Source organism: Hoplias malabaricus, chromosome Y, assembly GCF_029633855.1.
Source record: "Hoplias malabaricus isolate fHopMal1 chromosome Y, fHopMal1.hap1, whole genome shotgun sequence".
In the NCBI taxonomy this organism is placed as follows: domain Eukaryota; kingdom Metazoa; phylum Chordata; class Actinopteri; order Characiformes; family Erythrinidae; genus Hoplias; species Hoplias malabaricus.
Window position 1 is genome coordinate 26,251,831 of NC_089820.1, and position 27,986 is coordinate 26,279,816.

A 27,986-nucleotide genomic window follows, 5' to 3' on the forward strand; every position below is an offset into this window, starting at 1 on the left:
CACACAGGGTAAATACAAACAAATAAAGCACTGAAGAGTAAATACAAACAAATCAGTGAGGGGTAAATACAAACAAAGTGCAGTGAGGGGTAAACAACACTAAGGGGTAAATACAAACACAAAGAAAGCACTGAGGAGTAAATACAAACAAATCAGTGAGGGGTAAATACAAACAAAAAACAGGGAGGAGTAAACAACACTAAGGGGTAAATACAAACACAAACAAAGAAGTGAGGGGTAAATACACAAAGCAGTGAAGGGTAAATACAAACACAAACAAAGCACTGAGGGATAAATACAAACAAACAAAGTAGTGAGGGGTAAATACAAACACAAACAAACCACCGAGGGTAAATACAAACAAATAAAGCACTGAAGAGTAAATACAAACAAATCATTGCGGGTAAATACAAACAAATCAGTGAGGGGTAAATACAAACAAAAAGAAAGCACTGAGGAGTAAATACAAACAAATCAGTGAAGGGTAAATACAAACAAAGAAAGCAGTTAGGGGTAAACAACACTAAGGGGTAAATACAAACACAAACAAAGAAGTGAGGGGTAAATACACAAATCATTGAGGGCTAAAGACAAACACAACAACATAGTGAGGAGTAAATACAACAAACAAAGCAGTAAGTGGTAAATACAAACAAACAAAGCAGTAAGTGGTAAATACAAACAAACAAAGCAGTGAGGAGTAAATACGAACACAAACAAAGTGGTGGGGGGTAAATACAAACACAGAACACTCCATATAACAAAATAACACAATCACTGCACAAAAATAAATTGCCACCCACTGCACACACAATTACAGCACACTACACAATCAACACACTCTCTAAAAATACAATGCCAAATAAACACTACACACTATACAAATACCACGTGAACAGTACACACTACATAAACACTGCACACTACACAAATACCACTAACTCTGTATACTACATAAACACCAAAAACGCTGCACACTACACAAACACCACATAAACACGGCACACTACATAAGCACAACTACACAAACACCACAAATACTGCACACTACATTAAGACCACAACTACACAAACAGCACATAAATACTGCACACTACACAAACATTTTACACTTCACAATCACTACAGACTATCTAAACACAAGAACACAAACACCACATTAACACTGCACACTACATAGATGGCATGTAAACACTGCACACTACATAAACACCATGTAAACACTGCACACTACATAAACATCACATAAACACTGCACACTACATAAACACCACACACACTGGACACAACAAACACCACAACTACACAAACACCACATAAACACGGCACAAAACATAAACACCATGTAAACACTGCACATGACACAAACACCTCAACTACACAAACACCAAATTAACCTTGCACACTACACAAATTCCACAAACACTGTACACTACACAAACACAAAAACGCAGCACACTACACAAATACCACATAAACACTGCACAAACACCACATAAACATTGTACACTACATAAACACCAAAAAACGCTGCACATCACACACACACTACATAAACACTGCATACTACATAACCACAACTACACAAATACTGCATACTACATTAACACAATAACTACACATACACCACATAAACATTTTAGACTGCACGGCCACCACATAAACATTGCAGACTATCTAAACACAACTACAAAAACACCACATAAACACTGCACCCTATATAAACACCATGTAAAACAGCACACTGCATAAACACCACATACACAGCACAACTACACAAACACCACATAAACACTGCACACTGCATAAACACCACAACTACACAAACACCACATTAACACTGCACACGACAAACACCACATCTACACAAACACTACATAAACTCCATGTAAACACTGCATACTACATAAGCACCACAACTACATAAACACCAGAACTACACATACACCACATAAACATTGCACACAACATAAATACCATGTAAACACTGCATACTACATAAACACCACAAACCCTGTACTGTACACCACATAAACACCTCAACTACACAAACACCACATTAACATTGCTTACTACACAAACACTTCACACTACATAAATTTCACAAACATTGTACACTACACAAACACAAAAAACGCTGCACACTACACACACACACTACATAAACACTGCACACTACAATAAACACCACATACACAGCACAACTACACAAACACCACATTAACACTGCACACGTGTTACAGCCTGTCTAGGTAAGCTGCAAATTAATTAATAATAATGAGAAAAAAAGTCTCCCCCAATTCCTCACACTTCAATCCCACCAGACCAAGAACCACACAATGTCACAAGACTCCAGTCTCCAAATGTTTTATTGACTGCAAGGCTATAATGGAAGCAAAGCGTCAGGAGTGATCTAAGCCCAAAATAATCAAAACCCCTTTCCACCCAACATATATAACTTACCTAACCAAAAATAATTAAGAAAGAATATACAAAAACAACACCTAACTCCCTAACATAAACAGAAACAATTCAACCTCTTTAAGGAAAAGAAACAAGGCTACACCCCCTACACCTTCCAATTTAGTAGGATAACTATTGAGTTAACACAGGACACAGGAGGAGCTTCTTTCAGTCAACCACCAGGGCTTTATATCTGTTCCGCCTTAATCCTGTCAGCCAACCAGAGCACGGTTCCAGCAGCAAATCAGCAGCAGCACCTGAGGCATTTACTCAGAGAGTAGAGAAACACAAAACACAAATAAGTCACTAGATGTAACAACACGACATAAACACCACATCTACATAAACACCACATACACACTCCACACTAAATAAACACTGCACACTACAATAAACACCACATACACAGCACAACTACACAAACACAACATAAACACTGCACTCTACATAAGCACCACGTAAACATTGCACATGACATAAACACCACAACTACACAAACACCACATTAACACTGCACATGACATAAACACCACATCTACACAAACACAACATAAATTCCACATAAACACTGCATACTACATAAGCACCACAACTACACAAACACCACATTAACACCGCACACTATATAAGCACCACAACTACATAAACACCACAAACACTGCCCACTACATAAACATCACTAACACTGCACACTACATAAAACAAACACTGCACAACACACACAACCCTCACATTACTTACACTACACACGCAGACACATGTGCGCGACACATTTGGAAAAGCTAAATTTGTGAATTTTACCTCTCTATTCATTATTATTATTATTATTATTATTATTATTATTATTATTATTATTATAATGACTGCAGTGACCTGGGACTCTGCTGATTTCGGACGGTCTACATCTGACCTAGGCCCTGTATTGACAACATCAAATATTAATCATCAGTCCTTTAATAATCCTTAGGCAAGTAGATCACAGTTAGGCTCTGAGCAGCTGTATCCGGCTCAGAGAGAATGGGCCGATTAAGATTTCAGCACTAAATATCATTTCAAGTGTTAAGGGCTAACTGAGGGGGCGGATTAATGAAGCGATTAATTTTTTACGTAATTACAAGCTGTAAGCCCAGAGATATCAGACTGAAACTGTGTGGCAGCCAGGCCTGAGGGCTTTAGGAGGTTTTTATTAAAGAGTGACTCAGTTTTACATCATCGACAGGTCACCTGGTGACCACGCAGATGGCAGTTTAACTCTATTTCATCCTATCTATTGAAACCAGGCCAGAATTCCTCCCAGAAAAAGCAGACTTCTAATTCTTATTCACTTACTTACACCACAATATACTGTTTATTCATTTACATTTACCTCATCTGACCCCATCCTCACCAGGAGACACAGCATCAGGGACCACAGACCACTGCACTAAGACCCTGAGGGAGACAGGATTCAGAGCTGAGACCTAAAGAGAGAGAGAATAATCATGTCATCAATTCCTCACCACATTCAGCACTGAGATCGAGAACAAAGACACAGCCACATGATTCAGGACACTTCACGAACAGCACACAGAGACAAATCTTCAGTCTGCACTTGAAGATAGCAAGGGGCAATGAGAGACAGTGTGGGCCTCGGATATAAGGACAGTGGAGTACCATAATATGCAACTGGGGACATTCAGTAGTGCCTTTTGGGGACAGTCTTTGATAGTGAAAGTGGGCGTCTCTGTTGGGACAATGAGAGATTGCAGGGGTCTCTGTTGGGACAGTGAGGGAAGGCAAGTGTCTCTTTTTGGACAGTGAGGGATGGCAAGTGACAGTGAGAGACAGTGAGGGTCTCTGTTGGGACAGTGAGGGTCTCTGTTGGGACAGTGAGGGATGGCAAGAGACAGTTAGGGTCTCTGCTGGGACAGTGAGAGACAGTGAAGGTCTTTCTTGGGACAGTGAGGGTCTCAGTTGGGACAGTGAGGGATGGCAAGAGACAGTTAGGGTCTCTGCTGGGACAGCAAGAGACAGTGAAGGTCTCTGTTGGGACAGTGAGGGTCTCAGTTGGGACAGTGAGGGTCTCTGTTGGGACAGTGAGGGTCTCAGTTGGGACAGTGAGGGTCTCTGTTGGGACGGTGAGGGATGGCAAGAGACAGTTAGGGTCTCTGCTGGGACAGTGAGAGACAGTGAAGGTCTCTGTTGGGACAATGCTGGGACAGTGAGGGTCTCTGTTGGGACAGTGAGGGAAGGCAAGTGTCTCTTTTGGGACAGTGAGGGATGGCAAGTGACAGTGAGAGACAGTAAGGGTCTCTGTTGGGACAGTGAGGGATGGCAAGTGACAGTGAGAGACAGTAAGGGTCTCTGTTGGGACAGTGAGGGATGGCAAGAGACAGTTAGGGTCTCTGCTGGGACAGTGAGGGACAGTGAGGGCCTCTGTTGGGACAGTGAGGGTCTCTGTTGGGACAGTGAGGGACAGTCAGGGTCTCTGTTGGGACAGTGAGGGACAGTGAGGGTCTCAGTTGGGACAGTGAGGAACAGTGAGGGTCTCAGTTACGACAGTGAGAGACAGTGAGGGTCTCAGTTACGACAGTGAGAGACAGTGAGGGTCTCAGTTATGACAGTGAGGGTCTCTGTTGGGACAGTGTGGGTCTCAGTTATGACAGTGAGGGACAGTGAGGGTCTCAGTTATGACAATGAGAGACAGTGAGGGTCTCAGTTACGACAGTGAGAGACAGTGAGGGTCTCAGTTATGACAGTGAGGGTCTCTGTTGGGACAGTGTGGGTCTCAGTTATGACAGTGAGGGACAGTGAGGGTCTCAGTTATGACAGTGAGAGACAGTGAGGGTCTCAGTTACGACAGTGAGAGACAGTGAGGGTCTCAGTTATGACAGTGAGGGTCTCTGTTGGGACAGTGTGGGTCTCAGTTATGACAGCGAGGGACAGTGAGGGTCTCTGTTGGGACAGTGTGGGTCTCAGTTATGACAGTGAGGGACAGTGAGGGACAGTGAGGGTCTCAGTTACGACAGTGAGAGACAGTGAGGGTCTCAGTTACTATAGTGAGAGACAGTGAGGGTCTCACTTGGGACAATGAGGGACAGTGAGGACCGTAACACGACTTAAAGAATTCATGCACAGATCAACACACATCCATATTTACCACTATGTACACTACAAAAACACAGATGTCTCCTGTCTACGTGTCTCACACTGGTGACAGGTTTGACCTGTGAGGAAATAAAGACTATGTACCAGTCCAGCAATAACTAAAATATAAATGTGTTGTTTTGTTGTGGTGTGTCCAAACCAATGCCCCATCAACAAACTTAAATTCACACTGTTAAAGGATGTTTATTTTTCAGTCGGAAAGAGTTGGCTCCCAGATGAGGAGTCGGCTCCAGTGTGTTTAGTACTTTATATTCACAGAAACATATAAGGATATAAAAACCCATGAATGTTAAATATTTATAAAAAATATAAGTAGAAAGAAAAATAATGATGAGAAAATACAGATTTAAACCACATCACTTTAAAATATGAAAGTAAAACCATGTACATCCATCCTGTCAGTATTCAAACCACAGAAGGTCAGTAGGGGGTAAAGGATCCCACAGGGGATCATAATGAGGAGAAAAGGACTGTTATCCACTGTTAGCCACATTAGCATTTTCACCATAGGATCTAATGTAAAATTATTAGTGTCAGACTCTGCGTCTCTCTGCTCTTCTGTCTGAATCTGAGTGAGTTATTCACGAGCGGCGGCTCGTTCTCCTGCTGGTCACATTTATGGATCAGGCGGCTGTGTGTGGAGCGGGTGAAATGCCAAAGGAAAGTCTTAAAATCCAAAAACCTGCACGAGGAAATGAACAAATGCATGTCACGGAAAACACGAGAGTGACTTTATCCACAAACGCAGATTTGACACTTTAAATACACTTTAAATTAGAGACTTTGACTTTTTCAAATATATACGATGTAAATTTAAACAAATGTATTTATTTTCCCATAAAATGGTGATATCTGAGACACGGAGTGGGATGTGTTCATTTGTGAACAGTGAAACGTATTTGTGACTTGTGTTTAATTTGTGGATTAACATTTACACATTTGTAAAATACATTGAGACTAATCTCTCTCCACACGTATACACCAGGGGTAATTAATTACAATTTATTAAGGTCCAGTTGGAGACAAATTTCTCAAGCCAAGGTGTGGAACATAGTGTATAACCTGCATATGATCAGTGCCACATCCTTAAAGTAGCCTCATAGTTATAGCATCATTTTACGTCGTTAACAACTGAACATCAAATCAATTTACGCTTTCTATTACATTTCAACATACAATAATTATAAATAACAAATAGTCTAAATAAAATCGTTTCAAGTAAAATGTACAAATAAAACAATGATTTAAAATAAATACATATTTTAAATAAAGTCCCTAATGACTTTTGTAGTTGCAGTTGACTTTACTGCTTTTCCATTAGCAGCGATCTGATTGGCTCTTACTGCTGGAGGGCTCTGCTCTGGTTTTAACTCGCACCGCACCGTCGTCCCGAAAGTGTCCTAAAGAGCTTTGATCTCGTCCCTCGGGCTGTTTTTACTGGCCCCAGGACAGCGGCGTCTGGACCCCGCCCTGTGTGTGTCACTCAGTGGAGTCACAGCGCTCGTCATAATGCACAGATCTGATTGGCTGAGGAGCCTCACGTGTGATATGCAGAAACACATGTGATTGGTCTGTGAGTTTCCTGGAGCGCTAAACCTGCACCGTAATGACTAGAAGAGTCACACCACTTCAGACACACACTCTGTTCACTAGTGATGGGAATTTCGGCTCTTTTGGCTCAGCTCTTCATAAAGAGCCGGCTCTTTCGGCTCCTAAATGGCTCTTTGTTTTACCACATTTTTCCACTGGTACAGAACAATATTACCTACATTTTACATGACTGTATGGACAAAACATTATTTTTCAATATTAAAAATAATAAATAGTATTGCAATGGCCATTTGTTTTTAATGCTGTCTTGTAATAACTCACTGATTGCACTCACACATTCAATTGTATAAATAACTGGATTTTTATTTAAACACCTTAATAAAAATCACTTGTAAACTCTGAAGTATAGCCAGTGGAACCCAAAAGGTAGGTATTACAAAATAGCTTATTAAATTAAAATAATCATCCATTTCTGGATAATAAAATAAACAAATACCCTGCAAAGTGCAAAACAGCAGCATTCAACTTTAGTGATTAAAAAAACCACAACTGTCAACAAACATTTAACTGATTTAACATTTTCTTCAACTATTTTTTGAAAGGCAGATTGGCATTCAGGAAAACCAAGTGTCTCAGCTTGGAGGGGTTGATCCGGTTTCTTCTCTCTGTCCTTATCTGCCCAGTTTTTGAAAATACTGCTTCTTTTCCTTTCAGTCATTTTTCTCCCTTCGGCTCTCCCTCTTCACTTTCCTCCTGTTTGCCACCCCACCCCTCCCCTCCCTGCTTGGTGGTATAACCCTTCGCTGATTGGTACCTTTGCTTGTTGTTCTCTGATTGGTTGAATGACTATGGAATCAGATTTGTGCCAGAAAGAATCGCACAAAAAAAAAATCATCTTGAGATAGTGCGTGCTCTCTGAGTTTTGTGCGCCAGCTGCACGAGTTTTGTGCGCATGCTCTGAGTTTTGTGCGCCTGATCCCTGAGTTTTGCGAGCAGTTTTGGCACAAAGCTCTCGCGTGGGCGGGACTTATTGGTACCTTCCCATTGGCTAATGAGTTTTTGAGTGACAACTCAGTGCCCACGTCATTCGTTGCAGCTCAGCGTGAAACAGAATAAATGAGTATTTATTTGTAAAATATTACTTATGAGTGCTTGATTTTCTGTTCAGAAACCTATCCTGTACTAACATCACAGTTAATCTGTTTTTAACAAATGCCTTATGTGCATTTTGTTACAGGAGGTCTCAGAGAAAAGAGAGACATCACATACAAGAGTGTGTGTGTAATGCGTTATATTCTGCAAAAGCGGAATCCCAAAGCCGAATACACACGCTTCCTGCACTCAGAGTCGTGAACAACGTTCAGGGCACTAAGTTGTCACTCAAAAACTCATTAGCCAATGGGAATGCACCAATGAGAAGTCCCGCCCACGCGAGAGCTTTGTGCCAAAACTGCTCGCAAAACTCAGGGATCTGGCGCAAAAAACTCAGAGAGCACACGCAGAACTCAGAGCTCACGCACTAAAACCATGGAGCACAAAGGTCAGAGCTGGATATTTTGTTTGAAAATTATAAGTTTTACGTTTGAGATGAATTTTTTTGTGCGATTCTTTTTGGCACAAATCTGATTCCATAATATGTCAAGCCTTAGAAAAAATGGCTCGGTCTTAGACGGGAACCGGCTCTCATCGTTCACTTACGAGAGCCGGCTCTTTGAACCGGTTCGTTCGCGACCGACACATCACTACTGTTCACAACTAAACAGCTCTTAGTGGTTTATCAGTTACAGGTCCAGGTCCGGATCGGACCGCGTTCCGACTGTTCCTGACCCCTGATATACACTTTTCCACTCATCTCTGCCACTCGTGTTAGAGTATAATAAGAATGAAAAAGGACTACATTTGATTATTTTAACAGAAAAAATAAAACAGTTTAAAGATCAGTTTACGTCTGAGTTGTGTTTGTGAGTTATACACAGTGCCGTTACGTGAAATCCGTGGACAGGTCGAGAACGAGAATTCAGAGGAACTAAATTTAATGTAAATTTCACTGGTGGGATGCATTCTCCCTGGAAAGCTGCGAAGAAAACAGAAAATTCGCTTTCCACAAAAATACTGAGTGTAAAGTGTAAGGCAGACATCTCACAACGCCCCCTGCTGGAGCATAGAAGGCCACACTTCTAAGATTCATGCTGCATTCTTGTACTCACAGAACCACAGTGTTACACTCAATAAAGAAGAGAATAAATATTACAAAAATAAACAAAGGCAGAAATAAAACCAGGAGGAAAATAAAGAGTGAAAGACTTGAAGAGTATGTTGTTAAATGTAAATCTCTCTCTGAGAGGAAGCTTTCGGCTGAGAGCAGTGTTAATTCCTGAGTGTTCTTCTGGTTCTTGGTTCTGAGAACTTTTACTCTGCTGAAATGTTCCCATTGTGACGATCTAGAGTGGGTGCCATTCTCCTGCTGAATCACACCGGCGCGCCGTTCTAACCAGGTCCGGGTGTTAATTAAACATTCTACGCACATAATTTAATCCGGAGAACAGCGTGTGTCCAGGTGAGTCATCTCTGCCCCAGAAATAATGTCATGACTTACACACAAAGGCCACCGTGCAGAGAATGTCCCATAATCCCTTTATTTTATTATTTTAAACAGTAAACGCCTGCAGAAACGTGCTGTTTCCACAGAGAGCGGAGGAACCTGAGTCTGATTGAGATTCACATCACGTTTGCTACACTACGCTGAAAAACTCAACACAAAAACAACACGTCCAGCAACACGTGCAAACAGTTTAAACTCCAAAACACAGCCCTCACAGACAACAACACACTAACACTGGTGACTCTCTCTCTCTCTCTCTTTCTCTGGTCCTCATTCAGGTGCCAGGGTTGGTGTTGTTCTTCTCTATGCTCAGGGTCTCAGAGAGGTCTCAGGGGGTCTCTGTTCAGGAAGTAAACCTCCTGACCTCACTGATGATTATGAGGCTGAACACCATCAGATTATTACAGCAATGTTTCCCCCTGTTCCTCAGCACTCAGGACCCCCACAGAGCAGGTGTGATGTGGTGGTGGATCATTCTCAGCGCTGCAGTGACACTGACGTGGTGGTGGTGTGTTAGTGTGTGTTGTGCTGGTGTAGAGTGGATCAGACACAGCAGTGCTGCTGGAGTTTTTAAACCCCTCAGTGTCTGGACTGAGAACAGTCCACCGACCAAAAACATCAAGCCGACAGCGTCCTGTGTCACTGATGAAGGACTAGAGGAAGAGCGACACACGCTGTGCAGCGACAGATGAGCTACTGTCTCTGACTTTACATCTACAAGGTGGACCAACGAGGGAGGAGTGTCTCACAGAGTAGACAAACTCCATTTAGTCTACTGCTGTAGACTAGTGTCTCTGTCACAGCTCCAGGGACCTGAAGGTTGTGGGTTCGAGTCCCACTCCGAGTGACTGTCTGTGAGGAGTGTGGTGTGTTCTCCCTGTGTCCACATGGGTTTCCTCCGGGTGACTGTCTGCGAGGAGTGTGGTGTGTTCTCTCTGTGTCTGTGTGGGTTTCCTCCGGGTGACTGTCTGTGAGGAGTGTGGTGTGTTCTCCCTGTGTCTGCGTGGGTTTCCTCCGGGTGACTGTCTGTGAGGAGTGTGGTGTGTTCTCCCTGTGTCCACATGGGTTTCCTCCGGGTGACTGTCTGCGAGGAGTGTGGTGTGTTCTCTCTGTGTCTGCGTGGGTTTCCTCCGGGTGACTGTCTGTGAGGAGTGTGGTGTGTTCTCCCTGTGTCCACATGGGTTTCCTTCGGGTGACTGTCTGCGAGGAGTGTGGTGTGTTCTCTCTGTGTCTGCGTGGGTTTCCTCCGGGTGACTGTCTGTGAGGAGTGTGGTGTGTTCTCCCTGTGTCTGTGTGGGTTTCCTCCGGGTGACTGTCTGTGAGGAGTGTGGTGTGTTCTCCCTGTGTCCACATGGGTTTCCTCCGGGTGACTGTCTGCGAGGAGTGTGGTGTGTTCTCTCTGTGTCTGCGTGGGTTTCCTCCGGGTGACTGTCTGTGAGGAGTGTGGTGTGTTCTCCCTGTGTCTGCGTGGGTTTCCTCCGGGTGACTGTCTGCGAGGAGTGTGGTGTGTTCTCTCTGTGTCTGCGTGGGTTTCCTCCGGGTGACTGTCTGCGAGGAGTGTGGTGTGTTCTCTCTGTGTCTGCGTGGGTTTCCTCCGGGTGACTGTCTGTGAGGAGTGTGGTGTGTTCTCCCTGTGTCCACATGGGTTTCCTCCGGGTGACTGTCTGCGAGGAGTGTGGTGTGTTCTCTCTGTGTCTGCGTGGGTTTCCTCCGGGTGACTGTCTGTGAGGAGTGTGGTGTGTTCTCCCTGTGTCTGCGTGGGTTTCCTCCGGGTGACTGTCTGTGAGGAGTGTGGTGTGTTCTCCCTGTGTCTGCGTGGGTTTCCTCTGGGTGACTGTCTGTGAGGAGTGTGGTGTGTTCTCCCTGTGTCTGTGTGGGTTTCCTCCGGGTGACTGGCTGTGAGGAGTGTGGTGTGTTCTCCCTGTGTCTGTGTGGGTTTCCTCCGGGTGACTGGCTGTGAGGAGTGTGGTGTGTTCTCCCTGTGTCTGCGTGGGTTTCCTCCGGGTGACTGTCTGTGAGGAGTGCGATTGGAGACTCGAACGTGTCCGCAGGTGTGAGTGTGTGAGTATGACTGGCGCCCCCTCCAGGGTGTGTTCTCTCCTTGCGCCCAGTGACTCTGGGTAGGCTCTGGACCCACCGCCGCCCTGAACTGTATAAGGAATGATTGAGTGCATGAATGGGCGGGCCCAAACCTACTGTTGTAGGCCAATAATGAAGTTATTGTTCTGTTGAATTTTGTGACATCACAACAATTTAATATGAGATTTGCTGAGCGAATGACTATTTTCTCCAGGATTCAATTTTAATAAAACAGATTATTAATAAATGTTTCTGAGCTTTAAACAGAGACACAGTCAGAGCCTGGTCCTTAACCTCCACTGCTCTTCAGACCAAGGTCTTTTCAGAGGAGGATTATCCGTGACTCTTTATTTTATTCGCTGCAGTTTAATTTATTCGTCTCTGTGAAAGTTAACACGTTGTAAAGTGAAGAGATACACAGCGATAAAGAGTTAAGAGACTTATTAAAATGTCTCACCACAGCTCTGGAGCAGCTGCACACGAGTCTGTGGTCACCAATGCCAAGAGCCCACCAGAGGGCGATATATGGACAGTGTGTGTGTGTGTGTGTATACTGTATATACACTGATCAGCCATGACATTATGACCACGCCCTTGTTTCTACACCCAATGTCCCCTCTCTCAGTTCCACTATCCCCTCACTGTCCCCTCTCTCAGCTCCACTGTCCCCTCAATGTCCCCTTTCTCAGCTCCACTGTCCCCTCAATGTCCCCTTTCTCAGCTCCACTGTCCCCTCAATGTCCCCTTTCTCAGCTCCACTGTCCCCTTATTGTCCCCTTTCTCAGCTCCACTGTCCCCTCAATGTCCCCTCTCTCAGCTCCACTGTCCCCTCAATGTCCCCTTTCTCAGCTCTACTGTCCCCTCACTGTCCTGTCTCTCAGCTCCACTGTCCCCTCACTGTCCCCTCATTGTCCCCCTGCTCCACCCCAAGACCAACCAACAAGGGGCAGTAAAACACAGCCATGACAGAGATGGGTGGGCGTTATACATTAGCTGGCTACAAAAATGTATATTGACATTTTTCTCATTGCTTATTTTAATTCTCTCCCCCCCCCCCCCTCTCTCTCTCCTCTCTCTCTCTCTCTCTCTCTCTCTCTCTCTCTCTCTCTCTCTCCCCCCCTCTCTCGCTCTCTCTCTCTCTTAACCCTCCCTCTCCCTCTCTCTCTCACCCCTCCCTCTCCCTCTCTCTCTCACCCCTCCCTCTCCCTCTCTCTCTCTCCCCTCCCTCTCCCTCTCTCCCCCCCTCTCTCTCACCCCTCCCTCTCCCTCTCTCTCTCTTCCCTCCCTCTCCCTCTCCCCCTCCCCTCTCTCTCTCCCCCCCTCTCCTGCGTTTTCCTCTTCGTGTTTCTTGGCTGTTTGTCAGGGATGGAGTTGGCACGTGCAGCAGTAAAGCTCAGCTTTGACTGGAGACAGAGAGAGAGAGAGAGAGAGGAAGATAAATAGAGGAAGAAAGAGAGAGAAAGAGAGATGGAAAGAGAGAAAGAATGTGCTCTGCGTGTGAAGGCTTTAACGAATGCACTCTCTCTTTTCCCTACTCTCAGTCTCTCTTTTCTTGCTGCCCCCACTGAACGCTAGTCTGTGTGTGTGTGTGTGTCTGTGTGTGTCTGTGTGTGTGTGTGTGAGAGAGAGAGAGAGAGAGAGGAAGTGTTAGTCATAGTGTAGAGCGAGAGCGTGCGGGAGAGAGAAAAAGCAGAGTATGTGTGTGTGAAATAGAGAGATACACAGACTGTATAAGAGTGCGTGTGTGTGAGAGAGTGAGTGTGTGTGTGTGTGTGTGTGTGTGTGTGTGAGAGAGAGAGAGAGTCAGTGTGTATTCAGTACAGTGGAGTACACAGACCAGAGCGGTTCTCTCTTGGACTGGAGCAGATCGACCTGGGACCAGAACACACATGGTCTATCCGGGACCGGAGTGGCGCGTGAACAGAACTGGAGCAGATTTATCTGAGACCGGAGCGTGGACTACACTGGACTGAAAGGGACCTGTCTGGGGCCGGAGTGTAGACTGAAGCAACGTGTGGACTGGAGCATACTGGATCTGTCAGGAACTGGAGTGTGGTCTGGACTGTGGACTGATTCGTAGCGGTACTGTCAGGGATTGGAGCGCGGACTGAACCAGAGCAGATCTTTCAGGGACCAGAGTGCAGACTGAACAGGAGCAGATCTTTCTGGGACCGGAGCGCGGACTGAAACGGAGCAGATCTTTCAGGGACCGGAGCGTGGACTGAAACGGAGCAGATCTTTCAAGGACCGGAGCGCGGACTGAACCGGAGCAGATCTTTCTGGGACCGGAGCACGGACTGAAACGGAGCAGATCTTTCAGGGACCTGAGCGCGAACTGAACCGGAGCAGATCTTTCTGGGACCGGAGCGTGGACTGAAACGGAGCAGATCTTTCAAGGACCGGAGCGCGGACTGAACCGGAGCAGATCTTTCTGGGACCGGAGCACGGACTGAAACGGAGCAGATCTTTCAAGGACCGGAGCGCGGACTGAACCGGAGCAGATCTTTCTGGGACCGGAGCACGGACTGAAACGCAGCAGATCTTTCAAGGACCGGAGCGCGGACTGAACCGGAGCAGATCTTTCCCGGACCGGAGCGCGGACTGAAACGGAGCATATCTTTCAAGGACTGGAGCGCGGACTGAACCGGAGCAGATCTTTCTCGGACCGGAGCGCTGACTGAAACGCAGCAGATCTTTCAAGGACCGGAGCGCGGACTGAACCGGAGCAGATCTTTCCCGGACCGGAGCGCGGACTGAAACGGAGCATATCTTTCAAGGACTGGAGCGCGGACTGAACCGGAGCAGATCTTTCTGGGACCGGAGCGCGAACTGAACCGGAGCAGATCTTTCTGGGACCGGAGCGCGGACTGAAACGGAGCAGATCTTTCAGGGACCTGAGTGCGAACTGAACCGGAGCAGATCTTTCAGGGACCGGAGCGCAGACTGAATCAGAGCAGATCTTTCTGGGACCTGAGCGCGGACTGAACCGGAGCAGATCTTTCAGGGATCGGAGCGCGGACTGAACCAGAGCAGATCTTTCTGGGACCGGAGCACGAACTGAACCGGAGCAGATCTTTCTGGGACCTGAGTGCGAACTGAACCGGAGCAGATCTTTCAGGGACCGGAGCGCAGACTGAACCAGAGCAGATCTTTCTGGGACCTGAGCGCGGACTGAACTGGAGCAGATCTTTCTGGGACCTGAGCGCGGACTGAACCGGAGCAGATCTTTCAGGGATCGGAGCGCGGACTGAACCAGAGCAGATCTTTCTGGGACCGGAGCACGAACTGAACCGGAGCAGATCTTTCTGGGACCTGAGTGCGAACTGAACCGGAGCAGATCTTTCAGGGACCGGAGCGCAGACTGAACCAGAGCAGATCTTTCTGGGACCTGAGCGCGGACTGAACTGGAGCAGATCTTTCTTGGACCGGAGCGCGGACTGAACCGGAGCAGATCTTTCAGGGATCGGAGCGCGGACTGAACCAGAGCAGATCTTTCAGGGATCGGAGCGCGGACTGAACCAGAGCAGATCTTTCAGGGATCGGAGCGCGGACTGAACCGGAGCAGATCTTTCTGGCACCGGAGCGCGGACTGAACCGGAGCAGATCTTTCTTGGACCGGAGCGCGGACTGAACCGGAGCAGATCTTTCTTGGACCGGAGTGCGGACTGAACCGGAGTGGATCTGCTTGGAGACCAGAGCGGTACATGGACTGGACCATGCGGAATGCCTCATGTGTGTCGACGCTGGAGGGAGCAGTGGACCTGGCGAGAGGTGCAGAGGAGGACACGCAGGTGCTGGGGCTGCTGGAGCGTGTGCTGCTGGGCGCGTGTCTCTGCTGCGTGTCCGTGCTGACAGTGCTGGGGAACGCGCTGGTGGTCATCGCCGTGTGTGTTGTTAAGAAGCTGCGGCAGCCCTCCAACTACCTGCTGGTGTCGCTGGCGGCAGCGGACCTGAGCGTGGCCGCTGTGGTGATGCCTGTTGCCATGGTGACCGACCTCACTGGGGGGCGCTGGCTCTTCGGACCCCTCTTCTGCAACGTCTTCATCGCCATGGACGTCATGTGCTGCACCGCCTCCATCATGACCCTCTGCGTCATCAGCGTGGACAGGTGAGAGGGAGCACACACCTGGGGACACACACCTGGGGACACACCTGGGGATACACCCGAGGATGCACAGACACACATCAGCATCATCAGCATGATCAGGTGAGGGGAGACATCTGGATATACACCTGAAGGCTATACATACTTAAATACACACCTGGGTAGTGTATGAGAGTTGGAGGCGGGGCTTATTTATTCTAAATGACCCTCTGCACCGTCAGTGTGGACAGGAGAGAGGGAGGGGAATCTATACACCTGCACACACCTGCACACACCTGTAGGCTACACACACCTTGTTAGTGTGAGTGTGTGTGTGGAGTGCCTATTGGACAGGTGAGAGGGAGGGGATCCACACATACATGTACACACCTGGACACACACACCTAGCTAGACGTTTCATAATTATACTCCTTCAGTATCATCAGCATGGATAGGTTATGGGGACACAGTAAACACACCTGCAAACACCTGCACACACACACACACACACACACACACACACACACACACTCACATATGCTACACGCCTGTGCATACACCTTGTTGCTTACCTGAACACACCTGTAGAATACCTGAGCTGCCTTTACAGACACTGGGATACACATTATCTATTGCTGCTGCACACCTGGACACACCTATAGGTTAAACATGACACACCTGACTTGCTGCTGTTGCACACCTGGACACATCAGGATATTTTTAGTAGATTTTGGTGTGGACAAGACATACACACCTGTACACATTTGTACATATGCTTGTAAAAACACGGACACACATCTGGATACACAACTGTATATACCTGTATACACATCTGTACACACCCCGCTAAGACACACCTGTGCACACACTACAACTGTGGCACACTTGGATACAGGTTAGTCCTTTATTAACTGTGTTGGGGTATTCAGTGATCTGCAACATTATTGTGTACAGGTGTGTACAACACAACTCACATTACACACACACACACACACACACACATCTGTATACAGTATGAAAAGTTGAGTGTCACTGCACACACCTGGAAACACCTGGAGACCTGTTTATTGCCCTCTGGGTCACAGTGTGGACAGGTGGGACACACCAGAGCTAACACTAATGACCCTCTGGACAGAGAGTGGGTGGTCTCTGAGTGTAAACATTGTGTGATGAGGGTGGACAGGTGAGCTCCAGGTGACACCTGGGCTGCTGTTGAACATCTGCATATACCTGTTTCTGCTCAGAGCCAAGATGCTGTTGGAAAAAAAAAACATTTACAAAGATGTGGATTCTCTCTCTCTCTCTCTCTCTCCCCTCTGTCTCTCTTTTTCTGTTCTTTAACACTTTAATATGGTGTTTGTGTGTGAAAGAGTGTGTTTGTCAGTATGCATCAATGAGGGTCAGGGGCTGGTGTTGAGGATTAGTTCTGGATCAAACTCACCACTCCAACTCATCCCAGAGAAACCCCATTGCTCCAGAGAACACAGTTCCACTGTTCCACACACCAGAGGAACCCCATCGCTCCAGAGAACACAGTTCCACTGTTCCACACACCAGAGGAACCCCATCTCTCCAGAGAACACAGTTCCACTGTTCCACACACCAGAGGAACCCCATCGCTCCAGAGAACACAGTTCCACTGTTCCACACACCAGAGGAACCCCATCGCTCCAGAGAACACAGTTCCACTGTTCCACACACCAGAGGAACCCCATCTCTCCAGAGAACACAGTTCCACTGTTCCACACACCAGAGGAACCCCATCGCTCCAGAGAACACAGTTCCACTGTTCCACACACCAGAGGAACCCCATCTCTCCAGAGAACACAGTTCCACTGTTCCACACACCAGAGGAACCCCATCGCTCCAGAGAACACAGTTCCACTGTTCCACACACCAGAGGAACTCCATCACTCCAGAGAACACAGTTCCACTGTTCCACACACCAGAGGAACCCCATTACTCCAGAGAACACAGTTCCACTGTTCCACACACCAGAGGAACCCCATCACTCCAGAGAACACAGTTCCACTGTTCCACACACCAGAGGAACCCCATCGCTCCAGAGAACACAGTTCCACTGTTCCACACACCAGAGGAACCCCATCGCTCCAGAGAACACAGTTCCACTGTTCCACACACCAGAGGAACCCCATCGCTCCAGAGAACACAGTTCCACTGTTCCACACACCAGAGGAACCCCATCTCTCCAGAGAACACAGTTCCACTGTTCCACACCCCAGAGGAACCCCATCGCTCCAGAGAACACAGTTCCACTGTTCCACACACCAGAGGAACTCAATCACTCCAGAGAACACAGTTCCACTGTTCCACACACCAGAGGAACTCAATCACTCCAGAGAACACAGTTCCACTGTTCCACACACCAGAGGATCCCCATCGCTCCAGAGAACACAGTTCCACTGTTCCACACACCAGAGGAACTCAATCACTCCAGAGAACACAGTTCCACTCTTCCACACACCAGAGGAACCCCATCACTCCAGAGAACACAGTTCCACTGTTCCACACACCAGAGGAACCCCATCTCTCCATAGAACACAGTTCCACTCTTCCACACACCAGAGAAACTCCATCGCTCCAGAGAACACAGTTCCACTGTTCCACACACCAGAGGAACCCCATCGCTCCAGAGAACACAGTTCCACTGTTCCACACACCAGAGGAACCCCATCGCTCCAGAGAACACAATTCCACTGTTCCACACACCAGAGGAACCCCATCACTCCAGAGAACACAGTTCCACTGTTCCACACACCAGAGGAACTCAATCACTCCAGAGAACACAGTTCCACTGTTCCACACACCAGAGGAACCCCATCACTCCAGAGAACACAGTTCCACTGTTCCACACACCAGAGGAACTCCGTCACTCCAGAGAACACAATTCCACTGTTCAACACACCAGAGGAACCCCATCACTCCAGAGAACACGGTTCCACTGTTCCACACACCAGAGGAACTCCGTCACTCCAGAGAACACGGTTCCACTGTTCCACACACCAGAGGAACTCCGTCACTCCAGAGAACACAGTTCCACTGTTCCACACACCAGAGGAACCCCATCACTCCATAGAACACAGTTTCACTGTTCCACACACCAGAGAAACTCCATCGCTCCAGAGAACACAGTTCCACTGTTCCACACACCAGAGGAACTCCATCGCTCCAGAGAACACAGTTCCACTGTTCCACACACCAGAGGAACCCCATCGCTCCAGAGAACACAGTTCCACTGTTCCACACACCAGAGGAACCCCATCTCTCCAGAGAACACAGTTCCACTGTTCCACACACCAGAGGAACTCCATCACTCCAGAGAACACAGTTCCACTGTTCCACACACCAGAGGAACCCTATCACTCCAGAGAACACAGTTCCACTGTTCCACACACCAGAGGAACCCCATCACTCCATAGAACACAGTTTCACTGTTCCACACACCAGAGAAACTCCATCGCTCCAGAGAACACAGTTCCACTGTTCCACACACCAGAGGAACTCCATCGCTCCAGAGAACACAGTTCCACTGTTCCACACACTAGAGGAACCCCATCTCTCCAGAGAACACAGTTCCACTGTTCCACACACCAGAGGAACTCCATCACTCCAGAGAACACAGTTCCACTGTTCCACACACCAGAGGAACCCTATCACTCCAGAGAACACAGTTCCACTGTTCCACACACCAGAGGAACTCAATCGCTCCAGAGAACACAGTTCCACTGTTCCACACACCAGAGGAACCCCATCGCTCCAGAGAACACAGTTCCACTGTTCCACACACCAGAGGAACCCCATCGCTCCAGAGAACACAGTTCCACTGTTCCACACACCAGAGGACCCCCATCACTCCAGAGAACACAGCTAAATTTTTATACGATAAAACATAAATATTTATGCCTCGTTCCTGTTCCCGCTCTCCAGGGTTTCATGGAATTTTTGGGAAAACAGGCAGAGCGCCGAATGGACGTCATCAGTGTTTATTTCACTATTTATATGCTATTATTCCGCAACAAACACACACTTCTGGACAACCTGGACACGTGTGTGTGTGTGCGTGTGTGTATGTGTGTGTGTGTGTGTGTGTGTGTGTGTGTGCGTGTGTGTGTATAGTGCTCTAAAGGGACACTTTATTTTAGCACAAAGATTATAAAAGTATCTTAAAGACAAATAAAATACAAAGGTTATGATCCTTTCTCCCCGTGTCCGCGTGGGTTTCCTCCGGGTGCTCCGGTTTCCTCCCACAGTCCAAAAACACACGTTGCAGGTGGATTGGCGACTCAAAAGTGTCCGTGTGTGTGTCTGTGTTGCTCTGGACCCCCCGCGACCCTAAATTGGATAAGCGGTTACAGATAATGGATGGATGGATGGATGGATGGTTATGATCCTTTACAATAACTAGAGGTAGCATATTAGAATTTGGGAGCACACACACACACACACAGAAACACACACGCTTGGAGCGAAACACAGAAACATGTCACACTTCCCACTCACTTGCACACTGCGTTACTACCTCTCCTTGAACACCTCTCTCTTTCATCCCCCACCTCTCTCTCTATCACTCTCCCCTCTCTCTCTATCGCTCTCCCCTCTCTCTCTATCGCTCTCCCCTCTCTCTATCACCCCCTTCTATCACTCTCCCCTCTCTGTCTATCGCTCTCCCCTCTCTCTCTATCGCTCTCCCCTCTTTCTCTATTGCTCTCCCCTCTCTCTCTATCGCTCTCCCCTCTTTCTCTATTGCTCTCCCCTCTCTCTCTATCGCTCTCCCCTCTCTCTCTATCGCTCTCCCCTCTTTCTCTATTGCTCTCCCCTCTCTCTCTATCGCTCTCCCCTCTCTCTCTATCGCTCTCCCCTCTCTCTCTATCGCTCTCCCCTCTCTCTATCACCCCCCTTTCATCACTCTCCCCTCTCTCTCTATCGCTCTCCCCTCTCTCTATCACCCCCTTCTATCACTCTCCCCTCTCTGTCTATTGCTCTCCCCTCTCTCTCTATCACTCTCCGCTCTTTCTCTATCGCTCTCCCCTCTCTCTCTATCGCTCTCCCCTCTCTCTCTATCGCTCTCCCCTCTCTCTCTATCACTCTCCCCTCTCTCTATTGCTCTCCCCTCTCTCTCTATCACTCTCCCCTCGCTCTCTATCGCTCTCCCCTCTCTCTATCACCCCCCTTTCATCACTCTCCCCTCTCTCTCTATCGCTCTCCCCTCTCTCTATCACTCTCCCCTCTCTCTCTATCGCTCTCCCCTCTCTCTCTATCGCTCTCCCCTCTCTCTCTATCACTCTCCCCTCTCTCTCTATCGCTCTCCCCTTTCTCTCTATCGCTCTCCCCTCTCTCTATCACCCCCTTCTATCACTCTCCCCTCTCTGTCTATCGCTCTCCCCTCTCTCTCTATCGCTCTCCCCTCTTTCTCTATCGCTCTCCCCTCTCTCTCTATCGCTCTCCCCTCTCTCTCTATCGCTCTCCCCTCTCTCTCTATCGCTCTCCCCTCTCTCTCTATCGCTCTCCCCTCTCTCTATCACCCCCCTTTCATCACTCTCCCCTCTCTCTCTATCGCTCTCCCCTCTCTCTCTATCGCTCTCCCCTCTCTCTATCGCTCTCTCCTCTCTCTCTCTCCCCTCTCTCTCTATCGCTCTCCCCTCTCTCTCTATTGCTCTCCCCTCTCTCTCTATCACTCTCCCCTCTCTCTCTATCACCCCCCTTCTATCACTCTCCCCTCTCTCTCTATCGCTCTCCCCTCTTTATCACCCCCCTTCTATCACTCTCCCCTCTCTCTCTATCGCTCTCCCCTCTCTCTCTATCACTCTCCCCTCTCTGTCTATCACTCTCCCCTCTCTGTCTATCACTCTCCCGTCTCTCTCCATCGCTCTCCCCTCTCTCTATCAGCCCCTTCTATCACTCTCCCCTCTTTGTCTATTGCTCTCCTCTCTCTCTATCACCCCCCTTCTATCACTCTCCCCTCTCTCTCTCTATCGCTCTCCCCTCTCTGTCTATCGCTCTCCCTTCTCTCTCTATCACTCTCCCCTTTCTCTCTATCGCTCTCCCCTCTTTCTATCACTCTCCCCTCTCTCTCTATCACTCTCCCCTCTCTCTCTATCACTCTCCCCTCTTTCTATCACTCTCCCCTCTCTCTATCACTCCCCTCTCTCTCTATCACTCTCCCCTCTCTCTCTATCACTCTCCCCTCTCTCTATCACTCTCCTCTCTCTCTTTCATCCACCCCTCTCTCTTTCTCCCCATCACTGTCCCCCACCACACTCTCTCTCTCTCTCTCTCTCTCTCTCTCTCTCTATCACTCTCTACCACTCTCCACTCTCCCCATTGGATGCTGTTTGTGACGGATAATGAACCTCAGAGAAGCAGAGTGTGTTCTCTTCAGTTGCAGTGTGACGTGTGTGTGAGAGGATCAGGTGTGTTCCACCGGGGTCTGTCACACTCTCTGACACCTGCCTACCTTCAGAAACAAAAGGAACAGAGAGAGCGCCTCTGCGTCCTGTGTCCTCCCCCCATACAAAGAGCGGAGAAGTGTAACCACAGAGACGTAGAATAAGCAGGGGGCGTGAAGTGAAGGGTTAACTGTGGACATGGGCAGAGTGAAAACACAGACCCTGGAGGTCTACAGTGACACAGCGCTGCTCTGGGGTCATAAAGCTTTCATGAAAGACACCATAGATGTGTGTGAGGAAGAAGCGACTGTATGTTTTAATGTGGAGCGGTGTGTGTGAGTAAGAAGCGACTGTATCTTTTAAGGTGGAGCGGTGTGTGTGAGTAAGAAGCGACTATCTTTTAAGGTGGAGCGGTGTGTGTGAGTAAGAAGCGACTGTATCTTTTTAGGTAGAGCGGTGTGTGTGAGTAAGAAGCGACTGTATCTTTTAAGGTGGAGCGGTGTGTGTGAGTAAGAAGCGACTGTATCTTTTTAGGTAGAGCGGTGTGTGTGAGTAAGAAGCGGCTGTATCTTTTAAGGTGGAGCGGTGTGTGTGAGTAAGAAGCGGCTGTATCTTTTAAGGTGGAGCGGTGTGTGTGAGTAAGAAGCGACTGAATCTTTTAAGGTGGAGCGGTGTGTGTTAGTAAGAAGTAGGGTGTGTGAGTAAGATCTTGTTGGTGTCTGAAGTGTAAATTGTCTGTAAGTGTTTATTCCCACAAATGTTTGAATTTCCCCAGAAACTCATGTGTTTAGTTTTGTAGCACTTCAGTGTTTACTTTCATGCAGTTAGCACTCTCCTGAATTTAGAGTCAGTTCCACCTTAAGTAATGTAACTGTAACAGCAAACATAAGTCAGTGTTACCCCCCAATGGAGCAGGAATAGAGCAACATCCTTATCTCGGTTGGTGCTTTTCAACGTTTGGAGTCTCTCCACCATTCAAACGCCTCGAGAACATATTCTGTAAAAACAATACTATTCACGAACAAATGACAACATGACTTTTTAATACACACAGTGTGATTCACAAACACAAAACTTGATTGTGCGTCATGTGTGACACAAGGGCGACAGAGTCTGCTCCGAGTCAGAATTCTCCACAACACCGTGCACTTACACCTTGTAAATAGAACCCACAGCGCCACCTAAGGTTGAGGGACGATGTACTCTGTAGGGACAGGGGCAGGAAGAAAGAGGCAGATCTCTCAGTAAAGAGAGGAATGGAGAGGTAGCAGAAGGACAGAGATAGTGAAGAGGTACTCGGTGAGTGTTGTGTGGTTGCTGTGGATTGGTATGTGGTCCAAGTGATGGTCAAGCTGTTGCTATGCGGTTGCTGTGGTATTTCAGGTGGTCGCTAGGTGGTTGTTGTTATGGTTTCTTGAGCTCATCACAAGAAAATGCACAAAAATGACAACTGTCTGTCCGTGTTACCCTGGTAACACTAGGCACATGTTTCTGAGTGGTTTCAGTTCAGTAATATAAGATTTGTTTGTGTGTGTGTGTGTGTGTGTGTGTCTTTTTGTATCATTTCTGTGTGACCGCCAAATAAGACATACCAAGTGTGTTTATGATGTGACCACAGATAAACTCTGAACACATTTCCAGCACACACACACACACACACACACACACACACAGCATCCTTCTCTTTCTCTCTACTCTTTAGTGGAAATAAACACTCTCTCCATTAGCCACTGTACACTTCCCTGTAAGTAAACACACAGTATACACCCAACAGAGAGAGAGAGAGAGAGAGAGAGGGAGGGAGAGAGAGAGAGAGAGAGAGAGAGACAGACAGAGAGAGAGAGAGACAGACAGATGAGAGACAGACAAGAGAGATAGAGAGAGAGAGAAATAGCCGACAGAGAGACACACACAGAGAGAGAGAGAGAGAGAGAGAGAGAGAAAGACAGATGAGAGAGAGACGAGAGAGATAGAGAGAGAGAGAGAGAGAGAAATAGACGACAGAGAGACACAGCGAGAGAGAGAGTGAGACGAGAGAGAGAGACAGAGAGAGAGAGAGAGAGAGATTTGTTTTGCTAGACTCAGATTTAGTCACGGTGAGAGGAATACCTGGTGGTGGAGCTGTGTATTTTTAGAGCAGTGTGTTCCCTCAGGGGGACATGTGACCTCCCTGCGTTTACATATCAAAGTGTTTCTCTCATTAATATTCATTACCCTGTCCTGGGTATCCTAAACTATGTAGACACCCCTCTATTCTGGGTGGGATCAGCTGTTTAAAGTATGTTATAGCCCCAAACATTGGCCTGTAGAACAGTGCAACTGTGTTCTCTGGAGTGCTGGGGTTCCTCTGGTGTGTGGAACAGTGGAACTGTGTTCTCTGGAGTGATGGGGTTCCTCTGGTGTGTGGAACAGTGGAACTGTGTTCTCTGGAGTGCTGGGGTTCCTCTGGTGTGTGGAACAGTGGAACTGTGTTCTCTGGAGTGCTGGGGTTCCTCTGGTGTGTGGAACAGTGGAACTGTGTTCTCTGGAGTGATGGGGTTCCTCTGGTGTGTGGAACAGTGGAACTGTGTTCTCTGGAGTGATGGGGTTCCTCTGGTGTGTGGAACAGTGGAACTGTGTTCTCTGGAGTGCTGGGGTTCCTCTGGTGTGTGGAACAGTGGAACTGTGTTCTCTGGAGCGATGGGGTTCCTCTGGTGTGTGGAACAGTGGAACTGTGTTCTCTGGAGTGCTGGGGTTCCTCTGGTGTGTGGAACAGTGGAACTGTGTTCTCTGGAGTGATGGAGTTCCTCTGGTGTGTGGAACAGTGGAACTGTGTTCTCTGGAGTGATGGAGTTCCTCTGGTGTGTGGAACAGTGGAACTGTGTTCTCTGGAGCGATGGGGTTTCTCTGGTGTGTGGAACAGTGGAACTGTGTTCTCTGGAGTGATGGAGTTCCTCTGGTGTGTGGAACAGTGGAACTGTGTTCTCTGGAGAGATGGGGTTCCTCTGGTGTGTGGAATCAAGTTGAAAAGAGAGTTTAAAAACTGTCACAAGAAACAGATCATGCACAAATTAGCCTCATTTACATATTTAAATTTGTGTATGACTTGAAACTCAGGGTCTTCTGAAGTCTCTGTCTTTCTCTCTTTCTCGTGCTATCTCTCTCTCCCTCTGTCTCTATCTCACTCTCTCTCTCTCCCTCTTTGTGTCTGTTCTCTCTCTCTCTCTGCTCTTCCTTTCTCTCTCTCTCTCTCTGCCTCTCAGCTCTTTATGAATCTGTTTAGCCGTAAAGTAGGACAAGTACAACATGAACTCTCTCTCTCACTCGATTCTCAGTCTGTCTCACTGTGTCTCACTCTGAAACCCACATTAGCACATTCACGCTCTCAGATAACAAACAGACGGCACCGTCTGGGGCAGAACCAATGCAGCAAACGAGAGGAAAGAAAGGGAGAAAGAGAGAGAGAGAGAGAGAGTTCAGTAAAAGTCTTGATTTAGAAAGGGAACAAGATAAATGAGAGAGAGGATGAAAAGGATTGCTGAAGACAGACTGAGTTCCGTATCCCTGACAAACAGCATCAGCACCAGTCGCCCTGGCAACGAGGGACAACATCAGGACCACATGAAAAAAAAAAGCAGAGAAAACATAAAGCATCTTTAAAAAGCAGGGTCTTATTCACACACACGCGCTACTACACATTCATTGTACACCCCCCCCCCCCCCCACACACACACACACACACACAAACACACTCGCACACACACTGGACATACACATACCTTAGCTGCACCCTTGTGTAAAATGAATAGGTGGGTAATATTAGTTACCCAAGTAACAGCTTAACAACCACCTGGGATATCAAATCAATTAACACCTCACTATTGTTAAACGAGGTTGCCCTGTCCTGTCTCCTGCTGGTTAAGGATGGAACTGCAGGACAATACTGATATGTAAGGGTTAACTCTGCGGATGCTCTTGGCCCTGGCTGCTGTGTTTTGAGTGGATGGACTGAGTGAAGAGCTGCCCACTCGCTGCGGAGCTATTCTGAGCGTCTGTGTTTAGTCATCTCTCAGTTCGCTGTAGTACGCACTTCTGCTGAGTTCTAACCTCGTATCTCCACTCTGACCCTCTCCTTTTCAGTTTATTGTTGAGATAATGTGCTGAAGAACACCGTTCCGTCCCATCTCGCCCACCTGCATCTCGCTTTCAGCCCCCCTCTCACCCGCCGGCCTCTCAGCTGCGTTCCTGAGAGCTTAAACATCATCCATCAACAGCAGCAAACAACTCCTCTGTTCTGTCTGCATCCCTGCTTTCAACTTACAGACTGTGGCCACTTTATCAGAAACACCCCCCTCTACTGACACTCACTGGCCACTTTATCAGAAACACCCCCCTCTACTGACACTCACTGGCCACTTTATCAGAAACACCCCCCTCTACTGACACTCACTGGCCACTTTATCAGAAACACCCCCCTCTACTGACACTCACTGGCCACTTTATCAGAAACACCCCCCTCTACTGACACTCACTGGACACTTTATCAGAAACACCCCCCTCTACTGACACTCACTGGCCACTTTATCAGAAACACCCCCCTTCTACTGACACTCACTGGCCACTTTATCAGAAACACCCCCCCCTTCTACTGACACTCACTGGCCACTTTATCAGAAACACCCCCCCTCTACTGACACTCACTGGCCACTTTATCAGAAACACCCCCCCCTTCTACTGACACTCACTGGCCACTTTATCAGAAACACCCCCCCTCTACTGACACTCACTGGCCACTTTATCAGGAACAACCCCCTCTACTGACACTCACTGGCCACTTTATCAGAAACACCCCCCTTCTACTGACACTCACTGGCCACTTTATCAGAAACACCCCCCTCTGCTGACACTCACTGGCCACTTTATCAGAAACACACCCCTCTACTGACACTCACTGGCCACTTTATCAGAAACACCCCCCTCTACTGACACTCACTGGCCACTTTATCAGAAACACCCCCCTTCTACTGACACTCACTGGCCACTTTATCAGAAACACCCCCCTCTACTGACACTCACTGGCCACTTTATTAGAAACACCCCCCTCTACTGACACTCACTGGCCACTTTATCAGAAACACACCCCTCTACTGACACTCACTGGCCACTTTATCAGAAACACCCCCCTCTACTGACACTCACTGGCCACTTTATCAGAAACACCCCCCTTCTACTGACACTCACTGGCCACTTTATCAGAAACACCCCCCTCTACTGACACTCACTGGCCACTTTATCAGAAACACCCCCCTTCTACTGACACTCACTGGCCACTTTATCAGAAACACCCCCCTCTGCTGACACTCACTGGCCACTTTATCAGAAACACCCCCCTCTGCTGACACTCACTGGCCACTTTATCAGAAACACCCCCCCCCCCTTCTACTGACACTCACTGGCCACTTTATCAGAAACACCCCCCCTCTACTGACACTCACTGGCCACTTTATCAGAAACACCCCCCTCTACTGACACTCACTGGCCACTTTATCAGAAACACCCCCCTCTACTGACACTCACTGGCCACTTTATCAGAAACACCCCCCTCTACTGACACTCACTGGCCACTTTATCAGAAACACCCCCCCCTTTACTGACACTCACTGGCCACTTTATC

The 27,986-nt window shown here is 47.8% G+C and overlaps 1 protein-coding gene across 1 annotated transcript in view; it reads left to right on the top strand.

Annotated features, from left to right (window-relative positions):
* The first annotated feature begins 15,558 nt into the window (after positions 1-15,558).
* Positions 15,559-27,986, top strand: part of LOC136679416 (5-hydroxytryptamine receptor 7-like) — a 65,348-nt gene continuing 52,920 nt past the window's right edge. Inside the window, exons 1-2 of the mRNA XM_066657923.1 lie at positions 15,559-15,574; positions 15,614-15,950. Of these exons, the coding sequence (XP_066514020.1) occupies positions 15,559-15,574; positions 15,614-15,950 (353 nt within the window). The remainder of the gene's footprint in view (positions 15,575-15,613; positions 15,951-27,986) is intronic.